Source organism: Camelus dromedarius, chromosome 8 (assembly GCF_036321535.1).
Source record: "Camelus dromedarius isolate mCamDro1 chromosome 8, mCamDro1.pat, whole genome shotgun sequence".
Taxonomy (NCBI): domain Eukaryota; kingdom Metazoa; phylum Chordata; class Mammalia; order Artiodactyla; family Camelidae; genus Camelus; species Camelus dromedarius.
In genome coordinates, this window is record NC_087443.1 from 57,731,519 (window position 1) to 57,756,830 (window position 25,312).

Below are 25,312 nucleotides of genomic sequence, written 5' to 3' on the forward strand. Positions count from 1 at the left end.
GTTTACTGATATGGCTTACAGTATTTTTTCGTTCACAATCCTAACAGCTAAATTAACATTTTATTGCATAAATGCGTAAATTACGTATACATAGGTAGGTTCACATTGGATATGCTATTTTAAGCTCTGACTGATTCAAACAAAGTTTACACTATTTTTAACCATATTTTAAATTCTAGTTCTTAATTAAAAATGTAAAGAAGTAGGATATTTCACATTTCTATAAACTCTAAGGCCTGAAAGCAGAAGTAAAATGGCATGTTTAGGAGTACAAGCCCTCCCCAGTGATGCTTCTCTTTTTAGGTCAGGTGTCCTCAGGAGCCGGAAAGGCTGGCAACAGCTGGCTCTACTGACATCTTTCAGGGGCTTCTTTTAAATATCTACACATCAGCAGAAGTTTCTGGTACTTTGGGAATTAGTGCGTCTGCCTGTCCTCGGGGCTCTTCAGTCACATATCTATCCACTGGGATGATGTAAATACACATCTCAGCAAGGTTAATGATTAAACTGTTGGGATGAAAGGTCAGAAGACCTGCCTTTGTTGGAACATCAGGACATCAGAATGGGAGATAACACATTGCTACTTGCCTTCCACCTTCTTTGAGGGAAAGAGTGAGTAAGAAACAACACAGTCATACAGGAGTCTTCATTCCAGAAGTGATCCAGGAATCATGCTGGAAAAGTTCTGCAACTCTACTTTTTGGGTAAGAAATTACACTTGTCCTCACTGACTCTTCTCAGACTCAGAATACGTATTAGATGAGCCTAGAATAACAAACAGAAAAATTAGATGTGCAGTTGGTCTAATGCTCAGTTTTTTGTTTTTTGTTTTTTTTAAGAAAAGTCATCATATCTCCAGAGGATATTTTATGTGGGAGAGATAATATATTTATTCTCTAACATATGTTTAATTTGTGTCCCAGACTTTCTTCTTAGATTAGCTAACTGAAAAACTGCCTTCTCTAAAGAGAAATAGGGGAAAGGCTTCCAGTTTCATCAGTGTTATGAGGGGAAATTATATAGTTTGTGGAGGATGGAGGAAGAAGAGAAGGTCCATGGTTGAGTCTTGTTGAGATATATTGATGTCGAAATGATACTGATATGTTCTAGAGTATCTGGCAATTAGTAATAAAAATACGGACTAGAAGTTGAGGCTAGGGATGCAAATTTGGGCATAAAGAGAACTGGGACAATGTTTGAACCATCAGAGCAGAGAATTTCAAGACCGGGTGAGCAAGAGTACCAGGTGGTTTAGTGGAATAGAAATTTAGTGATTTTTGAGAAAGTGTGATCTGAAGACTCTTGGCATCAGCATCAGAATCACCTAGAGAGCTTGTTAAAATAGTTTAACTGTCTTAGGTAATTCTTTTGCATTCTGAATTTAGATAATTTAGATAAGAAGTTCAGGCGGCATTTCCCTTCCTGGAAAGAACCTGGGCCTCAAGGCCGAGGCACGTATACCACAGGAAGGTGGGGCTTAAGATTGCCACAGGATCTCGCCAGGCCGCCTTCTGAGAATTCTCTCTGAGAATCATCTGACAGATCATCTTGGTCAGGGCACCTCAATCTTTAAGAGTATGTGCAAACAGCTGTACAAAGCAAAATATATTTATTTGTAAGAAAAGAGAAATATACCTCCACATGACTCCGATATAAGAACTGGTGCCCCAACCTTCACCTCACAAGACACTTCTATTTTTGCAGAATGCAAAGACTGGGAGAAAACTTGATGAGAATAAGCCTTCCTCCAGTGTGCCATTGCTGCTCCCATGCCTAAGGCCCTTGAGTTCTGACAGAAGCCCTCAGGGCCATAGGAGATTGATTATTGGAGTATGACTAAGCATTTTTGAGCATTAAGCTCAAAACTAAGCATGAAGCCTATCTGTTTGAATGTCTGCCAGTGAGTTCAATCAGTGCTAGAAGCTAGAAAAAGAAGTTTTTATAACCCAGGGGTATTCTCCCCTTTGGGTCGGTCCTCTTCCCACAACTTGAGGAATGGTCCCTCTTCTTGCCACAACTTGGTAAATGTGGTGTTGAAGTTTACTCAGAATAGTTGTTGGAGAAATTCACTTAGAATCACTGAAAGAAAGGTTTTTAGAGATTGGACTGGCCAGAAAAGTCACTAAATGTTATTAAATGGCAACTTTGTATCAGTGGAGTTGAATAGTTAAATGGTCATGTTGTTGAGTCCAAACTTGTTCTGCTCACAGCACGACAGGCCAATAAATCCGGAGATGAGGTGTTGGGGCAAGGAACAGTGACTTTATTCGGAAAGCTGGCAGACCAAGAGGATGGCAGACTAACATCTTGGAGAACCATCCTGCTCTAGTCAGAATACAGGGTCCTTTTATACAAAAAAATGAGGGAGGGGATGTAGTTGATTGTTGTAATCTTGCTGCAGGCATTCTTTGTTCTTGCAGCCGTCCCTGTGGGCTAGGTCATGGTGTCCCTGTAAACCTCCAACAAAACAAAGGTTATTCTCTACTACAGTCAGGCTGAATATGGATATAGAACTGAGTTGGGCTGGGGAGTGGGTAATAGCTCAGTGGTAGAGCACATGCTTAGCTTGCACAGGGTCCTGGGTATAATCCCCAGTACCTCCATTAAAAACAAAAAACAAAACTGTGTTATAATTGTTTAGAAGCAACGGTAGGGGTGAGAGTAGGCAGAGGCTGCTTTCCTCTCTTCAAAAATGTGTGTATCCAACAACCATTTTGTTTTGGTCTTCCAGAATTCCTCATTCCTAGATAGCCCAGAGGTGGACCTGCCACTTTGTTTTGAGCAAACTGTTCTGGTGTGGATTCCCTTGGGCTTCCTCTGGCTCCTGGCCCCTTGGCAGCTACTCCATGTATATCGCTCCAGGACCAAGAGATCTTCTATAACCAAACTCTACCTTGCTAAGCAGGTATGGGAACTCTGTTATTTTCCTAACTAATTTCGTGATGCACAATAGAGACATTTTTTTAGTAGTTAAAGTGTCTTCTTCCATTTCTTGAATCTGCTTTCCCAGGTGCTGTTGTCTCAAGAAGAGCCATGCTCTCAATGTCCCTGTCTCTACCTGCCCTATGCCTCATTGGTCCCTTGCCATATTTCTTAGTTAAGATTACTTTGATTTTTGCATAAGAATAATGACTGTTACATTTTATGGATATTGGACTCCTGAAACACCAATGATGAGTAATCAGTCAGTCAAGTAGTTGTCTTTTCAGCAGTTGAGGAGCAAACACTGGATTATCTATCTTTAAGCTGTTATAATAAATCAGGAGACTATAATTCAGTTGGTAATTTTCACGAGGTAAAAATTAACTATATATTGTGTCCTCTGCACCATTCAGGCAATCCAAACATTATCTCCCAAAACTTGCCTCTGAAATAGGGTTTCCATTTTCCCAAAGTCTTCTATGAGTTGAGGATGATCATCACAGTAGAGGAAGGAAGGGTGAGTGCTCAAGGTGACATGCCTGAGTAGAGAAATAATGGAAAGGACAGGGGCTGCGGGATAAAGCCCAGGAGGAATAAAGGTAGGAGCCCCTCAGCCAGCTGCACTGATTAATGCAGAGAAGGTCTTACGGGAACTGAAAGATTCTCAGTTGAGGTTGTAAAAGCTACCTCTTAAAATCTACCATCTGCTTCTTTTCACAAGGCTTTTTTCTGTTTGTCCTGATCATTAAACAGAGCTTTAGAAAGGTAAATTACTGTTCTATGGGCATACAGACCAACGACTCCAGGTTACTGCAGTCTTAAAAGAAGGAAGGAATTTGGCCAAAGGAAGTTGGATTTACACTGACACCCTGAGGTGGAGTGGCGGTGGGTTTTGTGTACTCTGAATAGGAAAAGAGCAGTCTCTGAGAGTCCAGAGCTGAGTCATTGTCTCCTTTGTTGACCTGAGTGCCCAGCACAGGGCCAAGCACTCAGTACCCATTTGTTGAATGTTAGTATTAAATGCACTCCAGGTATTGGGATTGAATCAAGAATATGTTAGACCCTGAACCTTGGACAGCATGCTTCAGTACCCTTAGGGATGAGATAGAGCTTTGGGTTAGAGTCAGTCAATTAAGAGGTCTTCTATCATTTTCTGCTTCCAAGAAAAGGTTGGGTAATGAGTAAATCAGTGTCTTGTTTCTTTCATAATTATTACTTAACTTTAAAAAAATAGCTTCATTGAGAAATAATTCACATGCTATACAATTTCACCCTTTTAAATACAATTTTTAAAATATTTTCATATGTGCAACCATCACCACAGTGAATTTTGTTCCTTCAAAAAGAAACCTTTTATCTGTCAACCCCTGTCTCCCCCTCTCCCCCAGCCCTAAGCAACCAGTAATCCACTTTGTGTCTCCATAGTTTCCCTATTCTAGACATTCCATACAAATGGGACCATGTAATACGTGATCTTTTGTGATTGGTTTCTTTTACTTAGAGTAAGGTTTTCAAGGTTCATCCATGTTGTTCAAGTTTCAACCATAATATTCCATTGTATGGACATATCAGTATTTTGTTTAACTTTTATAAACACAAGTCTCTATAGATAAAAGGAAAAGCAACATAATTTGCTTCCCCTCCCCCCTATAGCTAATAATCATTCACCCTTGCTCAACTAATAATCCACTCATCCTTGCTCATAGTTTCAGGAGCTTCATTTATAATTTATACTTTTTTTGGTCCTCCACCTTGAGAGTGACAGGCCCAGATTAGCTTCCTCTTAAAAATTTCAAAATAATGGTTTCTTCTCTGGAAGAATTAGAAGCATAATTCCTCACAAAGTAACAGTTCACTTCTTCTATGAGAACCTTCTAGGCTCACTCCTCAACTTGACTTCATTTCTCCACCTCCTGTTCTACCTGCCTTTGGGCTGTTTGTTCCTCTCTGACTCTCTTGAACTGTCATTGTTGTTTGGTCATTAGTGCAGGGTTTACCTCATCTGGATTAAGTCAATTTGCTTGACTAAGCTGGTAAGAGACTCTACCAGTTTGTTCAAAGGTGCACCCTTACTGAAAGGACCCTGTGCACAGTTGGTAATTGAATGCATTGAATTAAAAAATAAATGAATGAACGAGCTCATATTTAGTCCCAGGGCAACAAAAGAATTTTGTTCTGAACGTTGTCGACATGCTGAGGTCAGATGTGTAGCAAAAATGGGCTTAGTGTTGTGAGCCAGTGAGATGTGGTAATCAGCTTCAAGTGTTTGTAGAAAAATATCTAGAAGATTGCCTAACTTGTTCTGAAAAGTTTCAGACAGCAAGATCAAGGTAAGCAGTATCGGTTGTTTCTGGAGACCCAATTTTAGCCCAACATACAGAAGAATTTTTTCGTAATAATATCTCTTATAATAAAATGGACTGCTGGGGGATATAGTTCCTGAAAATATTGGAACTAAAGTTAGACATTTGTCTGCCAGGGAGTTGGTAGAAATAGGCACCCTCTGTAAAGGGTAGAATGTTCAACCAGAGCGCATTCATAAAGCACTGAGAAAAGGAGGACTGTGCGGAGATGGAAAGATATTAACTATGGCCAAACCACTCTTTCTTTTTTAATACCAATGAGACTGTGTCTCCTTAGGAAGTTGACTTTAGTAAACTCCATGTGTGCTTGCATCTCCTCCAGTGAATCAGAGATTAAGGGCAAAGACTAAGGGTCTGGTAATCATTAGACAACCGCAATATTTCCCTGACCCTGATTAGAAAAGCCTGCATGTGTTTCTGATTATAAAAACAATGCATGATTATTGTAGAAAGTTTGTCTACTCTATGGAAATAGGAAAAAATGAAATCCATTGATAATTTTATCAGTATGATAAAAGTACTCCCATTAACATTTTGAGATGTTTCCTTGTGTTCTCTTTAAAAAAAAAAAATGAAAAGAAAACATCTTTTTTCACCCCTCTACTTTCTGGTCCTGTTCTTTAGAGGCCTCCATTTAAAATTATTTTGATGGTTAACTCCATGTCTGCAAATAATGTGTTTAGACCTATATTTCTTGATCCATCAACTTAAAAAAAGACCTATTTCTGTCCTCTATGAAAGACAAGGAATTTAGCTCATTGACCCAACTACCTAGTTTCCTTTTCCTCTCTTCCTCTTTCTCTTAGTCTTTTAATTTTGTATGATTATTTTCTGTTCTTCTGTAGGTTACCTTTTGTACCTAAAAAAATCTGCCATCAGTTTTATACTCTACACTCTTCCTTCCTTTTTTCCTTCTTTCTTCCTTAATTGACATACAACATTGTATAAGTTGAAGTATACAATTCGACAATGTGTTGATTTGATACACTATATATTGCAATACGATTACCACCATACCTTTAGCTAACAGTTCTGCCATGTCACATAATTATTATTATATTTATTTTATTTTTATGAGATATATAATGTTATATGTTAATTATAAGTTTAAGGTATGCAACACGTGTTATTTGATACATTTACATATTGCTATATGATTACCACCATAATACTAGCTAATGCCCCTATATGCAATTTCCTTTTTTTTGTGGGTGTCAATTTCTGATGTACAGCATAATGTTTCAGTCATACATATACATGTATATACTTGTTTTCATATTCTTTTTCATTATCGATTTCTACAAGATATTAAATATAATTCCCTGTGCTGTACAATAGGCACTTGTGTATCTATTTTACATATAGTAGTTAGTGTCTGCAAATCTCAAACTCACAATTTATCTCTTCCCACTCACCTTCCCTTGCTAATAACCATAAGTTTGTTTTCTATGTCTGTGAGTCTGTTTCTGTTTTGTAAATAAGTTCACTTGTGTCATTTTTTTCATATTCTATGCATAAGTGATATCATATGGTATTTTTCTTTCTTTTTCTGGCTTACTTCACTTAGTATGACAATCTCCAGGTCCATCCATATTGCTGCAAATGGCATTATTTTATTCTTTTTTATGGCTGAGTAGTAGTCCATTGTATAAATATACCACAACTTCTTTATCTAGTCATCTGTTGATGGACATTTAGATTGTTTCCATGTCTTGGCTATTGTATATAGTGATGCTATGAGCATTGGGGTGCATGTATCTTTTTGAATTAGAGTTTCCTTTGGCTATATGCCCAGGCATGGGATTGCTGGATCATATGGTAAGTCTATTTTTAGTTTTTTAAGGATCTCCATTCTGTTTTCTGTAATGGCTGCACCAAAAACTGTATTCCCATCAACTGTGTAGGAGGGTTACATTTTCTTCTTACCCTCTCCAGCATTTATATCGTTTGTGGACTTTTGAATGATGGCCATTCTGACTGGTGTGAGGTGATACCTCATTGTAGTTTTTTGATTTGCATTTCTCTGATAATTAGTGATATTGAGCATTTTTTCATGTACCTATTGGCTATTTGTATGCCTTCATTGGAGAAATGTCCATTTAGGTCTGCGCATTTTTGGATTGGGTTGTTTAGGTGGTTTTTTTTTGTTTGTTTTTTGTTTTTTGCTTCTTTGTTTGTTATTAAGTTATATGAGCTGTTTGTATATTCTGGAAATTAAGCTTTTGTCAGTTGCATCATTTGCAAATGTTTTCTCTCATTCCTTAAGTTGTTGTTTTGTTTTGCTTATGGTTTCCTTTGCTGTGCAAAAGCTTACAAGTTTAATTAGGCCCCATTTGTTAATTTTTGCTTTTTTTTCTATTGCCTGGGTAGACTGTCCTAGGAGAATGTTGCTGAGATTTATGTTGTAAAATGTTTTGCCTTCTAGATTTATAGTGTCTGGTCTTATGTTTAAATCTTTAAGCCATTTTGAGTTTATTTTTGTATATGGTGTGAAGGAGTGTTCTAACTTCATTGATTTACAGTTTTCCCAACACCACTTGTTGAAGAGATTGTCTTTTCTCCATTGTATATTCTTGCCTCCTTCGTCAAAGCTTAATTGACTGTAGGTGTGTGGGTTTATTTCTGGGCTCTCTAGTCTGTTCCATTGATCCATATGTCTGTTTTTATGCCAATATAATACTGTTTTGATTACTGTAGCTCTGTAGTATTGTCTAAAGTCTACAAGGGTTATTCCCCTAGCTTTGTTCTTTTTCTTCTGTATTACTTTGGCAGTTCTGGGTTTTTTGTGCGAGACTCAGAATTTAGGATAAATTTTTAGGCTTATTTGTTCTAGTTCTGTGGAAAAATGTCCTGAGTAATTTGATAGGGATCACATTAAATTTGTAAATTGCTTTGGGTAGTATGGCCATTTTAACAATATTAATTCTTCCAATCTAAGAGCATGGGATATCTTTTTATTTCTTTAAATCATCTTTAATTATCATTTCTTATTTTGTGTGAGAACACAAGATCTAGTCTCTTAGCAAATTTAAGTATGTAACAGTATTTTGACTATTATCACAATGACAAACTTATAGTTAGAATATAAGTTCTGGAGACTAAATGAGATTTTTTCAGTTTATAGTCTTTCTTTTAAATTAAAGGTATAATTCACATATAACGTTATATTAATTTCAGTACATAACATAATTATTTGAAATGATCACTATAATAAGTCCAGTTAACATTCATCATCATACATAGTTACACATTTTTTGTGTATGATGAGAACTTTCAATATCTACTTTCTTAGCAACTTTCAAATAGACAGTACAGTATTGTTATCTATAGTCACCTTGCGGTACATTATGTCCTCATCTTGACGCCCCTTTGTGTAAGACAAGAGAATTAGTGCCCCCACATTTCTTGGAGAACAGCCTCAAATTAAATTTTCATAGACAACAATAGTAAAGTCTCTAGGTCCTTGCTTTCTGAAAATGTTGATCTAGAAATGGAATGTTAGGTTCAAAAAAAAATTTTTTTTAACTCTGAAGATGTTGCTGTGTTGTTCCCCCAAATCCTGTGTTACCAAGTTAGAATTCTTTTCATTCTTTGTTATCCTCTCTTGAAGCTTTTATCCTTTTTCCTTGATGTCCTGAAATTTCATGAGGGTTTTTATATTTTTCATTCAATGAGTTCTTTTTTTCATTCAATGGGTTCTACACTTTCAACCTAAAGACTCATATCTTTCTTATCTGCATAATACATACATTTTTATGTATTATTATTTTCATTTCCTTTCCTCTAAGTTTGAAATTCCATATCTCCAGAACTTCTTTTAGATAGATGTTGGACTCTGAACTGATCATCCTTCTCAACTTTTTAGAATTTCTTTTTCTCTTTTCCCCTATGTTCTGAGAGAGTTTCTTAATTTTTTTCTTTTAATCATCCTAAAGAGCCTTTATTTTAGCAATAATGGATTTGATACCTAAGAATTCGTCTTAATTTCTGAATATAACTTTTTTTTTTTTAACAGCAACATATTAATGGATGCAGTGTCTTCTCAAATCTCTCTTAGGACACTAATTTTAAAATAATTTAAAATTCTCTTCTGCTCACTTCATTACTGTTTGTTTCATCCCAGAATCAGTTGTTCTGTTTAATTATCTCAGCTGTATTCTTTGCTAGTATTGATTTTTCTCAGCTTCCTGGTGGTTAGTCCCCACAAGCTATCCCTCATTTCTCTTTGGCCATAATTGTGTCACATGCCCATGGCTAAAATAGTCATAGGCCAGAGGAATGGGACCATCATGATTGGTTTTAATTCCCTTCTTAGGGTTGGAGATGGGTGCAGCATCCACCCAAGCATATGGCTGAGCTGAGTAGGATAAATATTTTACAAAAGAGGGGTTCTGTTAGGAAGAAGACATAGCTTTGAGTAGGCAACTCTAATTGTCAGGGTCCTAACAGGAGACAGATGGCTGAGGCAAAATAGGATGATGTCAGGAGGTTGTATTTACAAAGGAACCTGGGGCTTGGCAGTGAACTGTTACCACTCCTGGCTCTAAGGGACAAGGGTAGAGAGTGAATCTGGGGGGACAGACAGACAACACAAGCACAGCAACCAGTAATGTCTATCTCAGGCTTTCACTGCTGCCTTTTCTTGTGTGTATTTTGGGCCATGGTTTTCTCTGCTCTTTTATCTGACACCATTGACACATTGTTTTTTGTCTTCTAAAACGTAATCAGTTTACCGAGTTCACCCTTTCCATTTCATACTCTCAGTGCTATTTTGGATTTGTTTCTTGTGTATTCTTTACCATCATTTCAGTGGGGTTGGGAAAGATGGGAAACAGGTGGACTAACCTTGCATCCTGGACTGGAAACTCTTGTCTTTTTCTATGCACATTTGAAAAACATAATTGAATTCATTGAATGCAATTTTATAGTCTACTTTTTTCACTTAAGATGATATAAAAAGCATTTCCCAATGTTACCAACATTATTCTTGAGCATAATTTTGATGACTACAAAATAGTTCATCACATGAATATACCATAACTTATTTTAACAACTCTTGCAACACCTCCCAACTGTAAAAAGAAATAATTAACAGAAACCTCAATGAAATAGAGGTGGGAGACCAGAAAAAGGAGCTCTCACCCACTGTGACAATAGCTGAGCCCAACAGCAAGAAGAAAAGACTCCTTTCTTTCCTGGCTAGGACTCAGCCAAAGAAAAGCCCATGGCCTCTTTGCTAACTATAGTCTTCCCAACTTCCTTTTCCTCTCTGTAAAATGAGTTCTCCTTCCCTTGTCATGGGGGGACTTGCATTTAGCTCACTGTGGTTTCAGACCTGGAAATGCAGTTCTCTGCTGAATAAACCCATTTTTGCTGGAGAAATATCTGGCGGTCTCAGGTCAACACAATAATCCCTCCATCACTGTTTTGGGTTATTTTAGGTTTTATAAATTCTTCACTATTAAAAATGAGATGCCAGTTAACATTCTTGTACATAATATTTGCCTGCAAATTGGATTATTTCCTAGAAGTGGATTTACTATATCAAAGTATATGAGCAGCTTAAGGCTTTTAAAACAGAATAGAAAATTTTTATAATTTAGAAAAGTTTTTACCAACTTACAGTCTCACCAAAAGTGTGTTCAAGTGCTTGCCTCTGTTCCGTTGCCAGCACTGAGTAATGTATTTTTCTTTAATTTTGTGTGCAAAAATGGCATTCTGTTGTCTTACTTTGCATTTCTGTAAGTACTAACACAGTTGATTCTTAAAAATTTGTTAAGGATATTTCTTCATTTGTGAATTGTCTGTTCACGATGCTTGCTCATTTTTTAAAATGAGGGTTGTTAGTGTATTTACCTTTTTTTCTTTTGAAAGATAACTTGCAGAGGGTTACCAAATTCAAAAGGTACAAAAGGATACACAATACTCTTGTCACTCACTCCTGTCTGAGCTCGCAACCATTGATACCAGTTCCTTGTATACTCTTCCAGAAATAATGTATGCTTTTACAAACACCTCCATATGTATATTTTTTTTCACACAAATGTTAGTATCTTAAATACACTCTCCTGTGTCTTGGAGATGTTTCTATTTTAGCACATAAAGGTCTGCTTCTTTTTAATAACGACTTTGAAAGTGCTGTTATTTGGATATATCGTAATTTATGTGTCCTGTATGATAGAAATTGAGGTGATTTCTAACCTTCTGCCGTTATAAGCAATGCTGCAATAAGTAGCTTTATACCTGTGCATGTGTCTGTAGGATAAATTCCTAGAAATAAAATTACTGGGTTAAGAGCATGTGGACTCAAAATTTTCAGGCTGCAAATTGCTCTCTAGAGGTTTTTCCTTAGTTTCAATAACTTTTTACTATTTGCTAATCAGTTAAGTGAAAATTATATGTTGTTACAATTTGAAATTACTCCCTTATTATTAGTGAGGTTAAGCATCTTATTATGTATTTAAAAGCTATTTGTGTTTCTTTCTCTTTAAATTATTCATGTATATTCTATGCCCATTTTTTGCATTGGGTTGTTAGTTTGTTGCTGTCTTTTAATTGCTTTGTAGGAAATTCTGATAATGTAAGTTGGTCCTTTTTGATATGGATTGCTCAGTGTACTTCTAATCAATTTGTATGAGTTTAATATATGTAAGATTGTGGCAAAGTCCCCTCCTTTTCCTTGGCCTGGGGAATGGTCTGCAGGTTTGTAGTTTCTTTACTCAGTGGTCCTAAGTTTGGATGCTTTAGCTCCAGCTTGCTCTGTTTTATCTCATAACTTACCTTAAGGGAAACATAACCTACCAATTAAAAAGCTATGAATTTTCTCAAAAACTCTTATGTCTCATATGAGGAAAGTGCAATATACTTGGGAAAAATGCATTTCTCTTATTAACATGTCTTTGACTCTACACCTTGCCAAATAATAGCACTGGTACTGTTAGTTAAAGGTGCATTCATCTCCCTCCTTGGCTGGTTTTCATTACTAAGGGCTCAATATCTCTGCCTGAGCCATTCTGGATTAATGAGATTTACAGAAATGAGTAGGCATAGACGGACAGGAGTAGGAAGTGATGAGCATAGGACAGGTGGTACTAACGATCTTCATTTTGAGGGCTAAGATACTGGAGTACCTCCTCAGCAGAGGTAATAATTTTCCCTCCTGATGGGTGGGTAGGGGGTGGTCCTTTAGGACAATACAATGTGTATCATGTCTTATGAGATCATAGGACAAATATTGACTAACTTGGAGTCATCCTGGGGTCACATATTTGCAATCATTAACTTCAAAGTTTTATGGAGAAAAGGCTGGCATTAATGACTGAGGAAAGGGAATAGTGCCATCCCAGTTGGGGTGGAGAAATTCCCCCTTTTAAATCTGTTTTATTAGTTATCTATTGCTATGTAACAAATTATCCCCAAACTCAGCAGCTTAAAAATAAACACTTTTTATCTCACAGTTTCTGTGGGTCAGGGATATAAGAGCAGCTTATCTGAGTTCAGGGTCTGTCATGAGGTTGCAATTAATATGTAGTCTGGGACTAAGGTCAACTGAAGGCTTGACTGGGCTAGAAGATCTGCCTCTAAATTGACTCACCCACGTGGCTTTTGGCAGGAGGTCTCAGTTCCTTACCAAGTGGACCTCTCCATAGAGCTACTTGAATGTCCTCACAAGGAGGCTGGTGGTTTCCCCTGCTGTGAGTGGTCTATGAGAGAGAACAAGGAGGAAGCAACATTGTTTTCTATGACCTCTCTTGGAAGTCACACACCATCACTTCTGTCATATTCCATTCATTATAAGCGAGTCAGAGTTAAGCCCATACTCAAGGGAAGGGGAACTACACTCTATTTTTTGAAGGGAGGAGTATCAGAATTTGTGGACATACTTTAAAACCATCACACTCAACATTCCTTAGCAACACTTATCATACCACACTTTGAACATTATTCTATTGCTTGAACAGTATGTATCCATTGATTCCAGAAATATTTATTGAGTGTGTGATCTGAATCACTGCCTGCTATTTTTTTAATTGAATATAGTTGATGTACAATGTTACATAAGTTATAGATGTTCAACATAGTAATTCACAATTTTTAAAGATTATACTCATTTGTAGTTATTATACAGTATTGGCTATATTCCCCATTTGTATAACACATCCTTGTAGCTTATTTTATACCTAATAATTTGTACCTCTTAATCCCCTACCTCTGTTGCCCCTCCACTTTCTCTCTCCCACTGGTAACTACTAGTTTGTTCTCTATATCTGTGAGTCTGTTTCTTTTTTGCTATATTCACTAGTTTGTTGTATTTTTTTAGAATCCACATATAAGTGATATAGAGTATTTGTCTTTCTCTGTCTGACTTATTTCACTTAGCATAATGCCCTCCAGGTCCATCCATGGTGCTGTAAATGGTGAACTGTCATTTTTTTTTATGACTGAGTAGTATTCTATTGTATATTTATACCACATCTTCTTTATGCATTCATCTGTTGATGGACACTTAGGTTGCGCTGTTATCTTGCACTGCCTGCCATTTTTACCATCCATTACTAAGAACCATTCTGTTCTAAAGAATGATATCCTCCTAACAGTGGTCTTTTTGCCTTCTCAGGTGATTGTTGGGCTTCTTCTTATTCTGGCAGCCATAGATCTGGCCCTGGCACTCACAGAAGACACGGTCCCTGCCGTTAGATACACCAATCCAAGCCTCTACCTGGCCACATGGGTAAGGCCCATCATCACTTCCACCCTGTTTATCTTCTCCCTACTCATAGTCAGCTGAAATTTGCTCTGGTGGATTGAAATTTAGTCCAATTTCATCAACCTTTTTCACGGGACCTATGATGAGGCAAAGCTTGGTTGTAATAGGGTAAAACAAACTTTAGCTTTTCATTTGCTTTTTAATACTTGTTTATCATGTTTCCTTCCTAGGGTAAGTACTAGTTTTAATGACTAAGATGTGTCCCTTATGCCCTCATATCTTGCCATCTAAGGATCATAGATGAAACCCAAGTTTCTTAATGTAAAATAATTTTCTAAATGCTGTAAACATTATTTTTAAAAATTGATTTGTGACTCTAATCAGTGGATCACTGAATCTAAAATTGTTTGTATAAACTTGACAGCAGAAACTGCTCTGTCTCCTGCAGACATAGTTTTTTTGGTAGGGAAGGGAAGCTGTACAGTATTTAAAAAACAGTTGATTTAGCATCATTTTAAAAGAGGACAATCCAATATAATTGTTTGGATTTCTAAACTTTCTTGAAAAATCAGAATGCCTGGGAACTGTGGGCCTACATTCCCATAGGGCAACAGTCAGCTAGGACTGAGTAGCAGTTGCTCCCATTAGACCAGGCTTGTGCTCAGCACCATCCTCCATCCTCACTTCACTGAGCAACATGGTCTGCCTGGCCCCTGTAGGAACTTTGTTACCATTTTATAAAACAAACAAACAAGGGTCTAGGCAGCGGTGTGCTGGAGCTGGCTCAAAGAGCTGACTATGTACCTCTCTTCCCAACCCTGTGTTTGGTGACATCTTGTAGGAGATTGAAATTCACTATGGTGGGAGTATTTGTACCATGAAAATTGGCAGATGCCACAAATCATGGCTTGGTTTTCAGAATGCTGATTTACTATCATAGCACTGGGTCTGGGAAAACAATTCTTAATTACAACTAAGTGAGATGATGCAAGGCAAAGTTTTTGTTATTGTTGTTAATTGCTTAGCCTAATATTTTTAGAAAATAGGATACAGACACTTGCACCTATCCAGCAGAATCTGCCTCCCCCACCTGATTACTGTAGTGCCTGAAATTATTTCCTTGGGCCTTGAAAAGATTTATCTGCCTCCTGAAGTTACTCCATTTAGATGCAGGTGGTGACCCTTTGTGTTCTTGGCTAACTCCCTACCCAAGTGTAGATATGGGGTAGGGAACAGGATCCCAGGAAAAGCACCGGGGCCCTGAAAGAGACAGTTGGATGGTATCAGGGAGGAAATGTCCTATTTGGCATGAGATTAGTTACAACAATCTCCTCCTTCAGCCCCTGTTTCCCCCTCTGTTCTCTGCCATCCTTCTTGCCTCTTGTCCTTTGTGACAGTACTTTTCAAAACATAATGTGAATTTCTCTCTAGATCCTGGTTCTGCTGGTCCAGCACAGCAGGCTCTGGTGTGTACAGAAGAACTCTTGGTTCCTGTCCCTGTTCTGGATTCTCTCAATATTCTGTGGCACTTTTCAATTTCAGACTCTGATTCGGACACTCTTAAAGGTAAGGAGGAGAGAGAAGGTGACGTGAGGAGGTACTGCTGGGCAGCTTCTAAGTTGGAATAAATGACATAAGGTAAATTGAGTTCCAGTACAGAATTGTATTTAGGGGATTTGATAATAAGTTTAATCACAAGCATTGCTAATATGGAGGCTGTTTAGACTTAATTCGGATAAAATTCTTTGTTTCCCCCTCCTCTCACAGGGTGACAATTCTAATCTGGCCTACTCCTGCGTGTTCTTCATCTGCTATGCATTCCAGATCCTGGTCCTGGTCCTTTCAGCATTTTCAGAAAAAAATGACTCATCAAAAGTGAGACTCTAAGAGGTGGAGGGTATAGCTCAATCGGTAGAGCACATGCTTAGCATGCACAAGGTCCTGGGTTCAATCCCCAGTACCTCCATTAAGTAAATAAATAAATAAACCTAATTACCTCCCCCTCAAAAATTGTTTTAAAAAAAGGTGAAACTCTAAATATGCCAACCTCATGTATTATTTAATTGGATGGTATCTTGACAAATGTAACTTTGAGATGTCTAGGTCTCATGAAGGTCTCACAAGCCCAGAATACAGTAGTATAGACCATTTTGTGACATAAGGAAACGGAGTGACTAGAATATGGAAACATTGGCTTTTACATTGACCCAGTAAGCTTCACGTTAATTCATACATCTATGCCAAAAGTCTTGATTATCATTCTACCGGTGACCTTAGGGTCTCCAGACAAACATTGACCAGCCTGCTTCAGTATCGTATCTAGTTGCTAGCACAACATCATGTTTAGAAAAATCAGTTTCTAATTTTAGAGTACCATAGAATTCCTGTTTCTAATTTGATTTGCTTTATGATTTTTTTTGGTGTGTCTTGCAGAATCCTTTATCCACGGCTTCATTTCTGAGTAGCATCACCTTTAGCTGGTATGACAGGTAGGAAATGCCTGGACTGTGGCTTGTCTATAGGCCAACCCCCTCCCTTTTCTGAAGGTGATGGAAATCTTAAAATTAAAGTGCCTCCTGTGGCCTCCATTTCTTTTCTACTTAGAGATTGTTAAAACATTCATATCAATTTACTGCAGTTCCTTCACTGGGCAGATTGGGAACCTAGGAGAGAGGATGGAGGGGGATTTGCTCTTGGTAGCCTGAGGGTTCCACAAAAAAAAAGGACAGAAGGAAAAGGAGGCAATAGGACAGGAAAAGGGAAATTAGGGGGCAGGGTGGGTGGTACAGACTTGGGTAAAGGATAAAACAGCCATCCCGGGCTGCCAGAGGATCTGAGCAGTCATCCTTGGCCTTTGAAGTTCCATGGACCCCTTTGGCAGCCTGGTAACACCCATGAATCCCGTCTCAGATGTTTTAAATGTGTATGATAAAAGACATGGGAGTATAAAGGAAAATAAATATATTGAAATATAGTTACCTAAACTTTTTTAAAAAACCAAATTTGTGATGTAGTAATACATGTGCTTTTTATTAACGCATTAAATAACAAGACCTAGTGGTGGGTTTAATAGTTTCAAAGCAGCGGTGAGTGTAAATGAGCCATGAAAACATCTATGACATCTCCTGGTGACGACACAAGCGCTCATTTTTATAACTGTGGTTGTAATATCTTAGCATTACATTCATCTTAGAAGGAAAGGCTAAATTTCAGATAGAAGGTAGTAAAAATAAAGATGTGATTTATTTTCCATCCATGTTCTCAAATCCCAGGGTGAGGAGCACTGATCTAGAGAGACACTATAGGGGTGGCCTCCAGGTCTGCTCAGTTCATTAAGGGCATCGTGGAGGCTCCTCAAGGAGATGCCAGAGTGGCAGAGAGGCAACCAGTGTTTGAGGAGGAAGGAGCAGGAGCAGGGGGAGGTGATGCTCTTTTGGCTCCTTAATTCAGTAGTACCCCTTCTCCTTCTCTTGTTGTTTTCTTCCCCCTTCACCTCCCATCACCCCTACCTGCTCCCTTTTCTGCTCTCCCACTCCTCTTTCAAGTCCAAGGGCTAGGAGATGGGGTATTGAGGCAAGGGAGAAGTCCTATTCTTCTGTTCCTCTATCCAGAACTGGATGGTTTTGATAGAGACAGCAAGGAGACAGCCTCTGGCCCCACCTGTAGGGCTTCAGTCTGTGGGTTGCTCTTGTTCCAGCATTGTTCTGAAAGGCTACAAGAAACCTCTGACACTTGACGATGTCTGGGATGTTGATGAAAAGAGTAAAACAAAGATACTAGTCAGCAAGTTTGAAACACACATGACAGGAGAGCTGCAGAAGGCAAGGTGGGCGTTCCAGAGAAGACAGCGAAAGAAATCCCAGCGGAACTCTGGAGCCAGGCTGCATGAGCTGAACAAGAACCAGAGTCAAAGCCAAGACGTCCTTGTCCTGGTAACTTTACCATGAGTGTCCGTTCAAATGTGTTGTGTGTCTTAAGCAAAAGGTCATCAGTGTTCTGGTGATTCTGTCCTTCCATTTTGACAGCACTTTATACTTTGCATTTTACTTTATTAGTAGTTTTCACAATACTAATAATCCCTTAGTGGTGGCTACATCAGGGTATAATGTCGCACTATTATCTCTCCTTTGGGGAATATTGAAAATGTCCACAATAAGATGTTTTTGAAATAGAAAAATAAAATAAAAGAATACCTTAGCATTACTAGAATGTGCGCGTTGGTGGGATTTAGCATTAGCAGCTAATTTATTTATTTATTCACTTGAAAATATTTATCGAGCACCACTGTGTGTCGGAGACCATTCTGGGCACAGGTATAAAGAACAGCCTGAAAGAGTCCTCATCTTTGGAGAGCTAGAAAATAAATAATAAACCAAATATGTATGTTACTTTTTCAGAGTACTAAGTGCTATTAAGAAAATAAAACACAGTAATATATTTGGGGTGAAATGCTATGTTAGACAGAGGAACAGGAGAGGGTTCTCAGAGGAGCTGACATTTGGGCAGAGATCCAAATGATGAGAAGAGCCCATCAGAAGGAAGCGTTTTCCAGTCAGAGGGAGCAGGAGGGCAAGGCTGAGAGGGGAATGTGGTTGGCTTGTTTGCAGAAGTAAAAGAGGCTCTGGGAGCATGGAGGGGGAGACTGAGTGAGGGGTGCAGTGAGCTCAGGGAAGTGGACCAGGGTTAATCAGTGCAGATGCTTGTAGGCCATGGTAAGGGGTCTGGATTTTATTTTAAGTCTGCTGGAAAGCCAGAGGAAAGTTTTGAGCAGGGGAGTAATTTACATTTTTTAAAGCCCGTTTAGGCTGTTGCCAGGAGAATGGACAGTTGGAGGGCAAAAGTGGAAGCTGGGAGGCAGGCTGGGGCAGTTGTTCAGGCAAGAGAAACTGGTCAGATGGGACCTCAGTGAGAGAAATGACAAGAGGATGTCACAGAGGCTGAGAAGCTGAAACTGGGGTCATGGCAGGACTCCTGAGCATGTAAATGAGGAGGCCAAACAAAACACAAGAAAAGGAAGAGGCGGGTGAGTGGGTGGGGATGCCCCATGTAGTAAATTCCCAAGGTTGCTGAAGCAGCACCACTAACTGCATGGCTTACAACAACAGAAATGTATTGTCTTACAGCTCAGGAGACCGGAAGTCTAAAATCTAAACATTGGCAGGGCCACAGTCCATCCAACACCTGGAGGGGAGGAACCTTCCTTGCCTCTTCCACCTTCTGGTTTTTGCCAGCAGTCTTTGGTGTTCCTTGGTTTGTGGATGTTTCACTCCACTCTCTGCCTCTGTCATCATGTGGCCTCTTCTCCCTGTGTCTGTGTCTCTTCTTGTAAGGATACCAGTCATGTTGGAGTAGGAACCATTTTATGACACAATCTAATGATGTCATCTCAACTTAATTACATTTGCAAAGGCCCTATTTCCAAATGAGGGCACATTCTAAGGTCCTGGGGGTTCTCATGTCCATGCCCTTCATTCCCATGGCGCCCCACAGGCCTCCACTCAGTCTGTTTTTTTTGTTATTACATAGTATTCCCACTGGCTTATTTGTCTGTCTGTTTTCCTAATCCAGAATAGATCACAAGTATCAGACAGGAGTGGGGGAGCGGAACAGTGATAGCAGCTGAAAGGGTGGGTGGTGACCAGGCAGTGGAGAGAAGACCAAAACCTGTACGAGGAAGACAACAGGGCTCAAGGGCTTAATACTCAGGAGCTGTTTAGAGCAAGGCAAAGTCTTCCACCACACCGCTCTGTAAGCACTGTTGTCATTTGGTTTTGTACCTAGGAAGAAGCTAAAAAGAAAAAAAAGAAATCAGGCACCACGGAAGACTTCCCCAAGTCCTGGCTGGTCATGGCCCTCTTCAAAACTTTCTACGCCATCCTCTTGAAATCATTCCTACTGAAGCTAGTGTATGACATCCTCACGTTTCTAAATCCTCAGCTGCTGAAGTGAGTCCCCCCAGTCCCAGACTGTCCTTTCAGGGCCTCCTCTGCCACTCTCCTTTTTGCCCCTTGTACATGCAGGCAAGAGCCTATTTTTAAGTTTTCATCTTTAAAAATGCTCATAATTTTCTTCCACCTTACCATGTTGTGTTCATAAAAGGCACAAGGCATTTTCCAAGATCTAAAATGATCTGTCCTTTAGCCTCCCTCTTTTCCACATCCTTCCCCTCATAGGAAGCCAGAGACTTGTTAGGGGCACCTTCTTGTGAAACAGAGCTGCTGTGAGCTGAGCCATATCCAAGAGGTGAGCAGAATACCCCAGGGAAGGCGTGTACCCAGCGTTTGTAACCTCATTGCTCCACAGACAGGCCTTCATTGGGAGGTTCAGGTTAATCGTGACAAGACTTCACAGCTACCAGGCTCTATGGAATGAACTGTCCTCCAGAGGAAACCCTTCTAACTCATGCTGGATACATGTCCTAATTCATTTTCAGGCTCACATTGTCTGGGAATAAATCAGCTTGCCCCACACAGCCTCTTTTCCCAGGGGGTAGGGAAACAGAGGGCCTTGCAGTGCGGTGGCTGTTCTGGGGAGCACGTAGTATCCCTCCTCACAGCCATGGCTCATCAACCCTAAGCTCTTGCTGCTCATCTCCAGACAAAGGCAAAAGCGCTAGTGTGACTGTGGGGCTCAGTCTTCCGAGAGCATTGAACAAGTCTGGTCACCTTTGTTACCCACAGGAGAGGGTTGGGTGGCTGGCTGTGCATGAGGCGCCCCCGGAGGCTTGATGGGCATCACTTACTTGGTTTTGCTCTGGCAGATTGTTGATCTCCTTTGCAAGTGACCGTAGCATATATCTGTGGGCTGGATATATCTATTCAATCCTCTTCTTCGCCGTGGCCCTCATCCAGTCTTTCTGCCTTCAGTACTACTTTCAACTGTGCTTCGTGCTGGGCATGAAAGTACGGACCACTGTCATGGCTTCTGTGTATAAGAAGGTAAGTGGAATATGCCAGGCATCACCAGAGAAAATCCCCTTAGTAAATGTGAGCATTTATTCCAAGATTGAGGAAAATTTGACAGAAATGATAACTGACCTCAACACTTGATTTTGACCCACTGTACAGCCTTCTTTAGATGTTTCTCTGGAAATTAAAATAAGGAAAGTGTGTATACAGATTGGGAGTGAGAGAAGGCTGAACGCCAGGGAAAACTGGTACACTGCTCTCTGCCCAGCATCTGCCTTTCGGCCTTGAAGGCTTGCATACTGTCCCTCTCTTCCTTCCTTTCTCCATGAGCTGAGAACACCTTGGGAAAGAATGTAAGGTCAGAAAAGCTGGCCAAAGGCAGACTCCTAAAACTACCAACATTTAAACCAAATAGTACTTGAAATTGGGCTCGTAAGACCTGGTGCATCCATCTCAAATCACAATTTTGCTGTAGATTAGAACACACTGTGGACCAGGGCTCCATCTCCCCAGACCCACTTTTGTCTAGTGACTTCTTTTTCTAAATCTTTTATGGTGACCAACCCTTTCTCTGCCTGATTCCTTTTTTTTTTTTTTTTGATTTGTAAATACCTTCACCCTGGTTACTAAGTTCTGCAGGCTTGGGAGCTTTTCCATTTCCTTAAGGTGATTTTGCCCATCTTCCCTTTGATACTTTACTTTTAGTGTTTAACTTTCTCAGAGCAACTCTATTTTCCCCTGCCCTGGACACTAAGGTGAAATCTCATTTTGTCCCCTTATGCAATGAAAATAGTCAATTGTATCTTAAATAAAAAATAAATAAAAAAGAAAGAAATGAAAATAGAGGAGTGACTACAAGCCTGAGGAGGAAACTCATACATGAGGAGATGAGACTTTTTTTTATAGGTCCGAACATCAAACAGTTGCCTTTTCTTCCTCTTTTGCATCCACCACTGGAGAGTTCTATCATCATGACTTCTCTATTACAGCTCTTGATTTTCTCCTTTACTTTCCTCTCTTAAAACTCCAGTGTGTCTTTGTCTTCCCTGAGTAGATGCTGATTTGTCAAGGGACCCAGACAGGTATTCCAAATGTCTTAAGATCAGAAGTCTAGGTGGGAGGGTATAGCTCAGTGGTAGAGTGTGTGCTTAGCCTGCACAATGTCCTGGGTTCAATCCCCAGTACCTCTATCAAATAAATAAATAAACAAATCTAATTACCTCCCCCTCCAAAAAATAAATGAAATGAAAAAAAAAAAAAAGATCAGAAGTCTGGTCAAGTTTTTTGAACTCCCAGATACCTTTACACTGGAATTTGTCGTCTCCAAAATTAATTTTTTAATACCCTTGTTCCTTTTTGAGATACTGGATTTCTGCTGGTTTGCAGGATATAAGGTCACTCACCAGGCTGTCTCAGACATTTCTATGAACGTACACTTTTACAGTTGTGATGATCCATTCCTACTCTTTTGATTCTTAATATATTCCAGGTTTTCCAACTGTTATAATCAATGAGGAATGTGTAAAATAAGCCCTTAATGAGACCTTCTTTCAAAACAGTATTGCTATTAGAATAGAATTTAAAATGGCCTAATTTCATATATTTAGATAATGCTCATTTATGAAATGTTATAATAATATAATGTTATAAAACATTTTTTACATCCATTATTAATTCACAGCCCCGTGAAGTAACCGTGTTACCCCTAGTTTATAGAGAAGTAGGGCTTAGATCATTTCAATGCCTAGAATCGCATAACCAGGACCTGCCCCCAGTCAAGGACTATCAAGACTAAGTAACTTTTCCACTTTGATAAAAGAAAAATATAGTGATTACCTTGAAAAGTAATTATGTATTACTTTTTAAAAAATTTTTTTCAATATCAAAGGGGAGGCATAGTAATAGACTGACTTCTCTAGAATCTTGGTAGCCTAACATTTTAGGAAATTTCTGTCTTTTTACTGTACAACCAAGAATCCTGGTATGTTCCAAAGAAGAGTATATTGATGGATTAAGGTGACAGAGCTTCTAGGAGGAGGGTGAAGGTGCATATCTAGGGCCACTTGTAGCCCATACACTGCCTTTTGGGAACCTTCCTCAGGAGAGATGTAGCCCACACCAGAGGGTGGCTTGGCGAGCGTATGCAAGCCGATTTCATGCAGCCCCCAACCCCTCCTCCCAGAGTCCCTTGGCTGGGAGCATTTGTACAAAGCACTGCCGTAAGTGACAGACTCGGTATCAGCCTTCTTCTCATCTCTCTAACATGAGAACAGGAGGCCCATGCCCAAGATTCAGGCATCTATGTGTTTCCCTCAAATTCCTGACAATAGACAATCATTTTGCTTCCAATATGTAAAACCTTCCTCTCTATTCTGAGATCTCTGTCCTTTTTGGGAATGGTTGCCTTCTCCTTATAATATGGCTCCACATAACCTTGCCACATTAAAGTCTGCAAGGCCAGAATCAATACATGCTTCCTCTCTTCATCCCTCCGTCCCTTCCATCCTTCAGTATTTGATTCCCCGCTGTGTGCATGTGATACAGTAGTGAATTGGACAGATGTAGCCCTTGTCCTTAAAGAGTTTACTACTGGTGGAGAAACAGAAAAACAAGACAGTTACAGTTCAGTGTGATGAATGTAATGGCAGAGGTGAGCACGGATGTTAGGAGAATCCACAGGAGGGGTATCTAACCCAAACTTGGGAGTCAGGGAAGCCTTTACAGCACAAGTTCCATCTAAGCTGACACTAAGGGATAAATAGGAGTTTTCTGAGAAACAAAAAGTATGTGTGGGGAGGGGACAGTTGGGGAAGGTAGGAATAGCAGAAAAGAGTGGTCAAGAATGAGGGAACACTGTAAGATTTAGAGGCAAGAAGATCACAGCCCCTTGGAAAAGTTGTGTCCGTATGGAACCCATCCTTCTACTGTCTCCTCACTTCCTTCCTGAATTTCCCTTCTTACTCTCCAGTACCTTTGGCCTTGTTCATGTATCCCAATTCCAATCTTTATTTTTAGGCGTTGACTCTATCCAACCGGGCCAGGAAGCAGTACACTGTTGGAGAAACAGTGAACCTGATGTCTGTGGATGCCCAGAAGCTCATGGATGTGACCAGCTTCATCCACCTGCTGTGGTCAAACCTTCTACAGATTGTCTTATCTGTCTACTTCCTATGGGCAGAGCTGGGACCCTCAGTCTTAGCAGGTGTTGGGGTGATGGTGCTCCTAATACCAGTAAATGGAGTACTCGCCACCAAGAATAGGGCTATTCAGGTAAAGAAACAGAGTCACTGGGGATGTATACACATTCTTCAAAATCTGAAGTCTTTTACTTTATTCTGACTTGTGATCGGAGTTTGGGCAAGGCAAAGCTGATAGGAGACTTGCCACTATCCCAAAATAACTTGGCTTTATCTTCCCTTTCATCTTCTGACCACTCGTAGGGTATATATACTCTATCTTTATTCGTGTTCCTGATTGGAGAGAAGACTACCCAGGGACCCTGCATGTAACTCTTCCACCCTACTCTGCTGGGCTGTTCTTAGAACAGTAATATTGGCCCTGTTTCTCCATAGCATTACAAACCAACCATTCAGAGCAGTCACATGAGTAACCCAAACTTTAAACCTAAATCCTGGCAATCAACCCTGCTGCCACCAGGTAGCCGGGCTCCTTATGGATAGTCCTTAGCTTGCCAGAAATCATTGATTGGATGGGTGGGCTCAGTGGTGTATGTGATTTATTCATTCATTTGTTTTGCATTCATTAGTTACAAATATTTTTAAAGTATTTATTGCACATCCTGTTTTGGGGGAACACAGCAAATTACACAAGGCTTCTGCTCTTGTGGAACTTACTTCCTACTTGGGGTGGAGATTCAAGCCATAAACAAATAAAAGCAGAGAAGAAAAATATCAGTTATGATAATTGCTATGCAGAGAATTAAACATGATAATGTGATCGTGAGTGGGTGATTGTTTTAGGTTATGGGGCTAGGAAAGGCCTCTGTGAGGAGAGGACATTGAGCTGAGCTCTGGACAACACAAACCTGAGTGTGAAGGAGGAAGCCTTGGGAAAAACACGCTGGGGAGTGGGCACAGTCAGGCCAAGGCTGTTCAGGCGCAGCGAGGAGGTGGGTGTGGCAGGAGCAGGGAGGGCAAAGAGGAGAGTGGGAGAGACACATCCCATCACTGGGCACCTCAAGTTCTCACCAAGTGACAGCCACAAGTGCCACCGAGACTTAGCATCCGCAGCAAATCTGGACCCTCTCACATGGAAGTGTGTTCTGTTTTTGTTTTGCTTTTTCCCTGCAGGTAAAAAATATGAAGAATAAAGACAAACGCTTAAAGATCATGAATGAGATCCTCAGTGGGATCAAGGTGAGAAGCTGGGCGTGGGTGGCCCTCCGGGTGCAG

General features: G+C 39.7%; 1 protein-coding gene across 2 annotated transcripts in view; it reads left to right on the top strand.

Moving 5' to 3' along the window:
* The first annotated feature begins 439 nt into the window (after positions 1–439).
* The window catches only part of ABCC2 (ATP binding cassette subfamily C member 2), a 56,749-nt gene continuing 31,876 nt past the window's right edge, over positions 440–25,312 (top strand). For both annotated transcript variants that reach the window (XM_010974424.3, XM_010974425.3), the window contains exons 1-11: positions 440–704; positions 2,732–2,905; positions 13,903–14,016; positions 15,424–15,558; positions 15,760–15,867; positions 16,426–16,481; positions 17,690–17,924; positions 19,774–19,937; positions 20,753–20,930; positions 23,916–24,170; positions 25,211–25,276. In XM_010974424.3, coding sequence (XP_010972726.2) covers positions 672–704; positions 2,732–2,905; positions 13,903–14,016; positions 15,424–15,558; positions 15,760–15,867; positions 16,426–16,481; positions 17,690–17,924; positions 19,774–19,937; positions 20,753–20,930; positions 23,916–24,170; positions 25,211–25,276 — 1,518 coding nt within the window. In that variant the 5' untranslated portion in view covers positions 440–671. The remainder of the gene's footprint in view (positions 705–2,731; positions 2,906–13,902; positions 14,017–15,423; positions 15,559–15,759; positions 15,868–16,425; positions 16,482–17,689; positions 17,925–19,773; positions 19,938–20,752; positions 20,931–23,915; positions 24,171–25,210; positions 25,277–25,312) is intronic.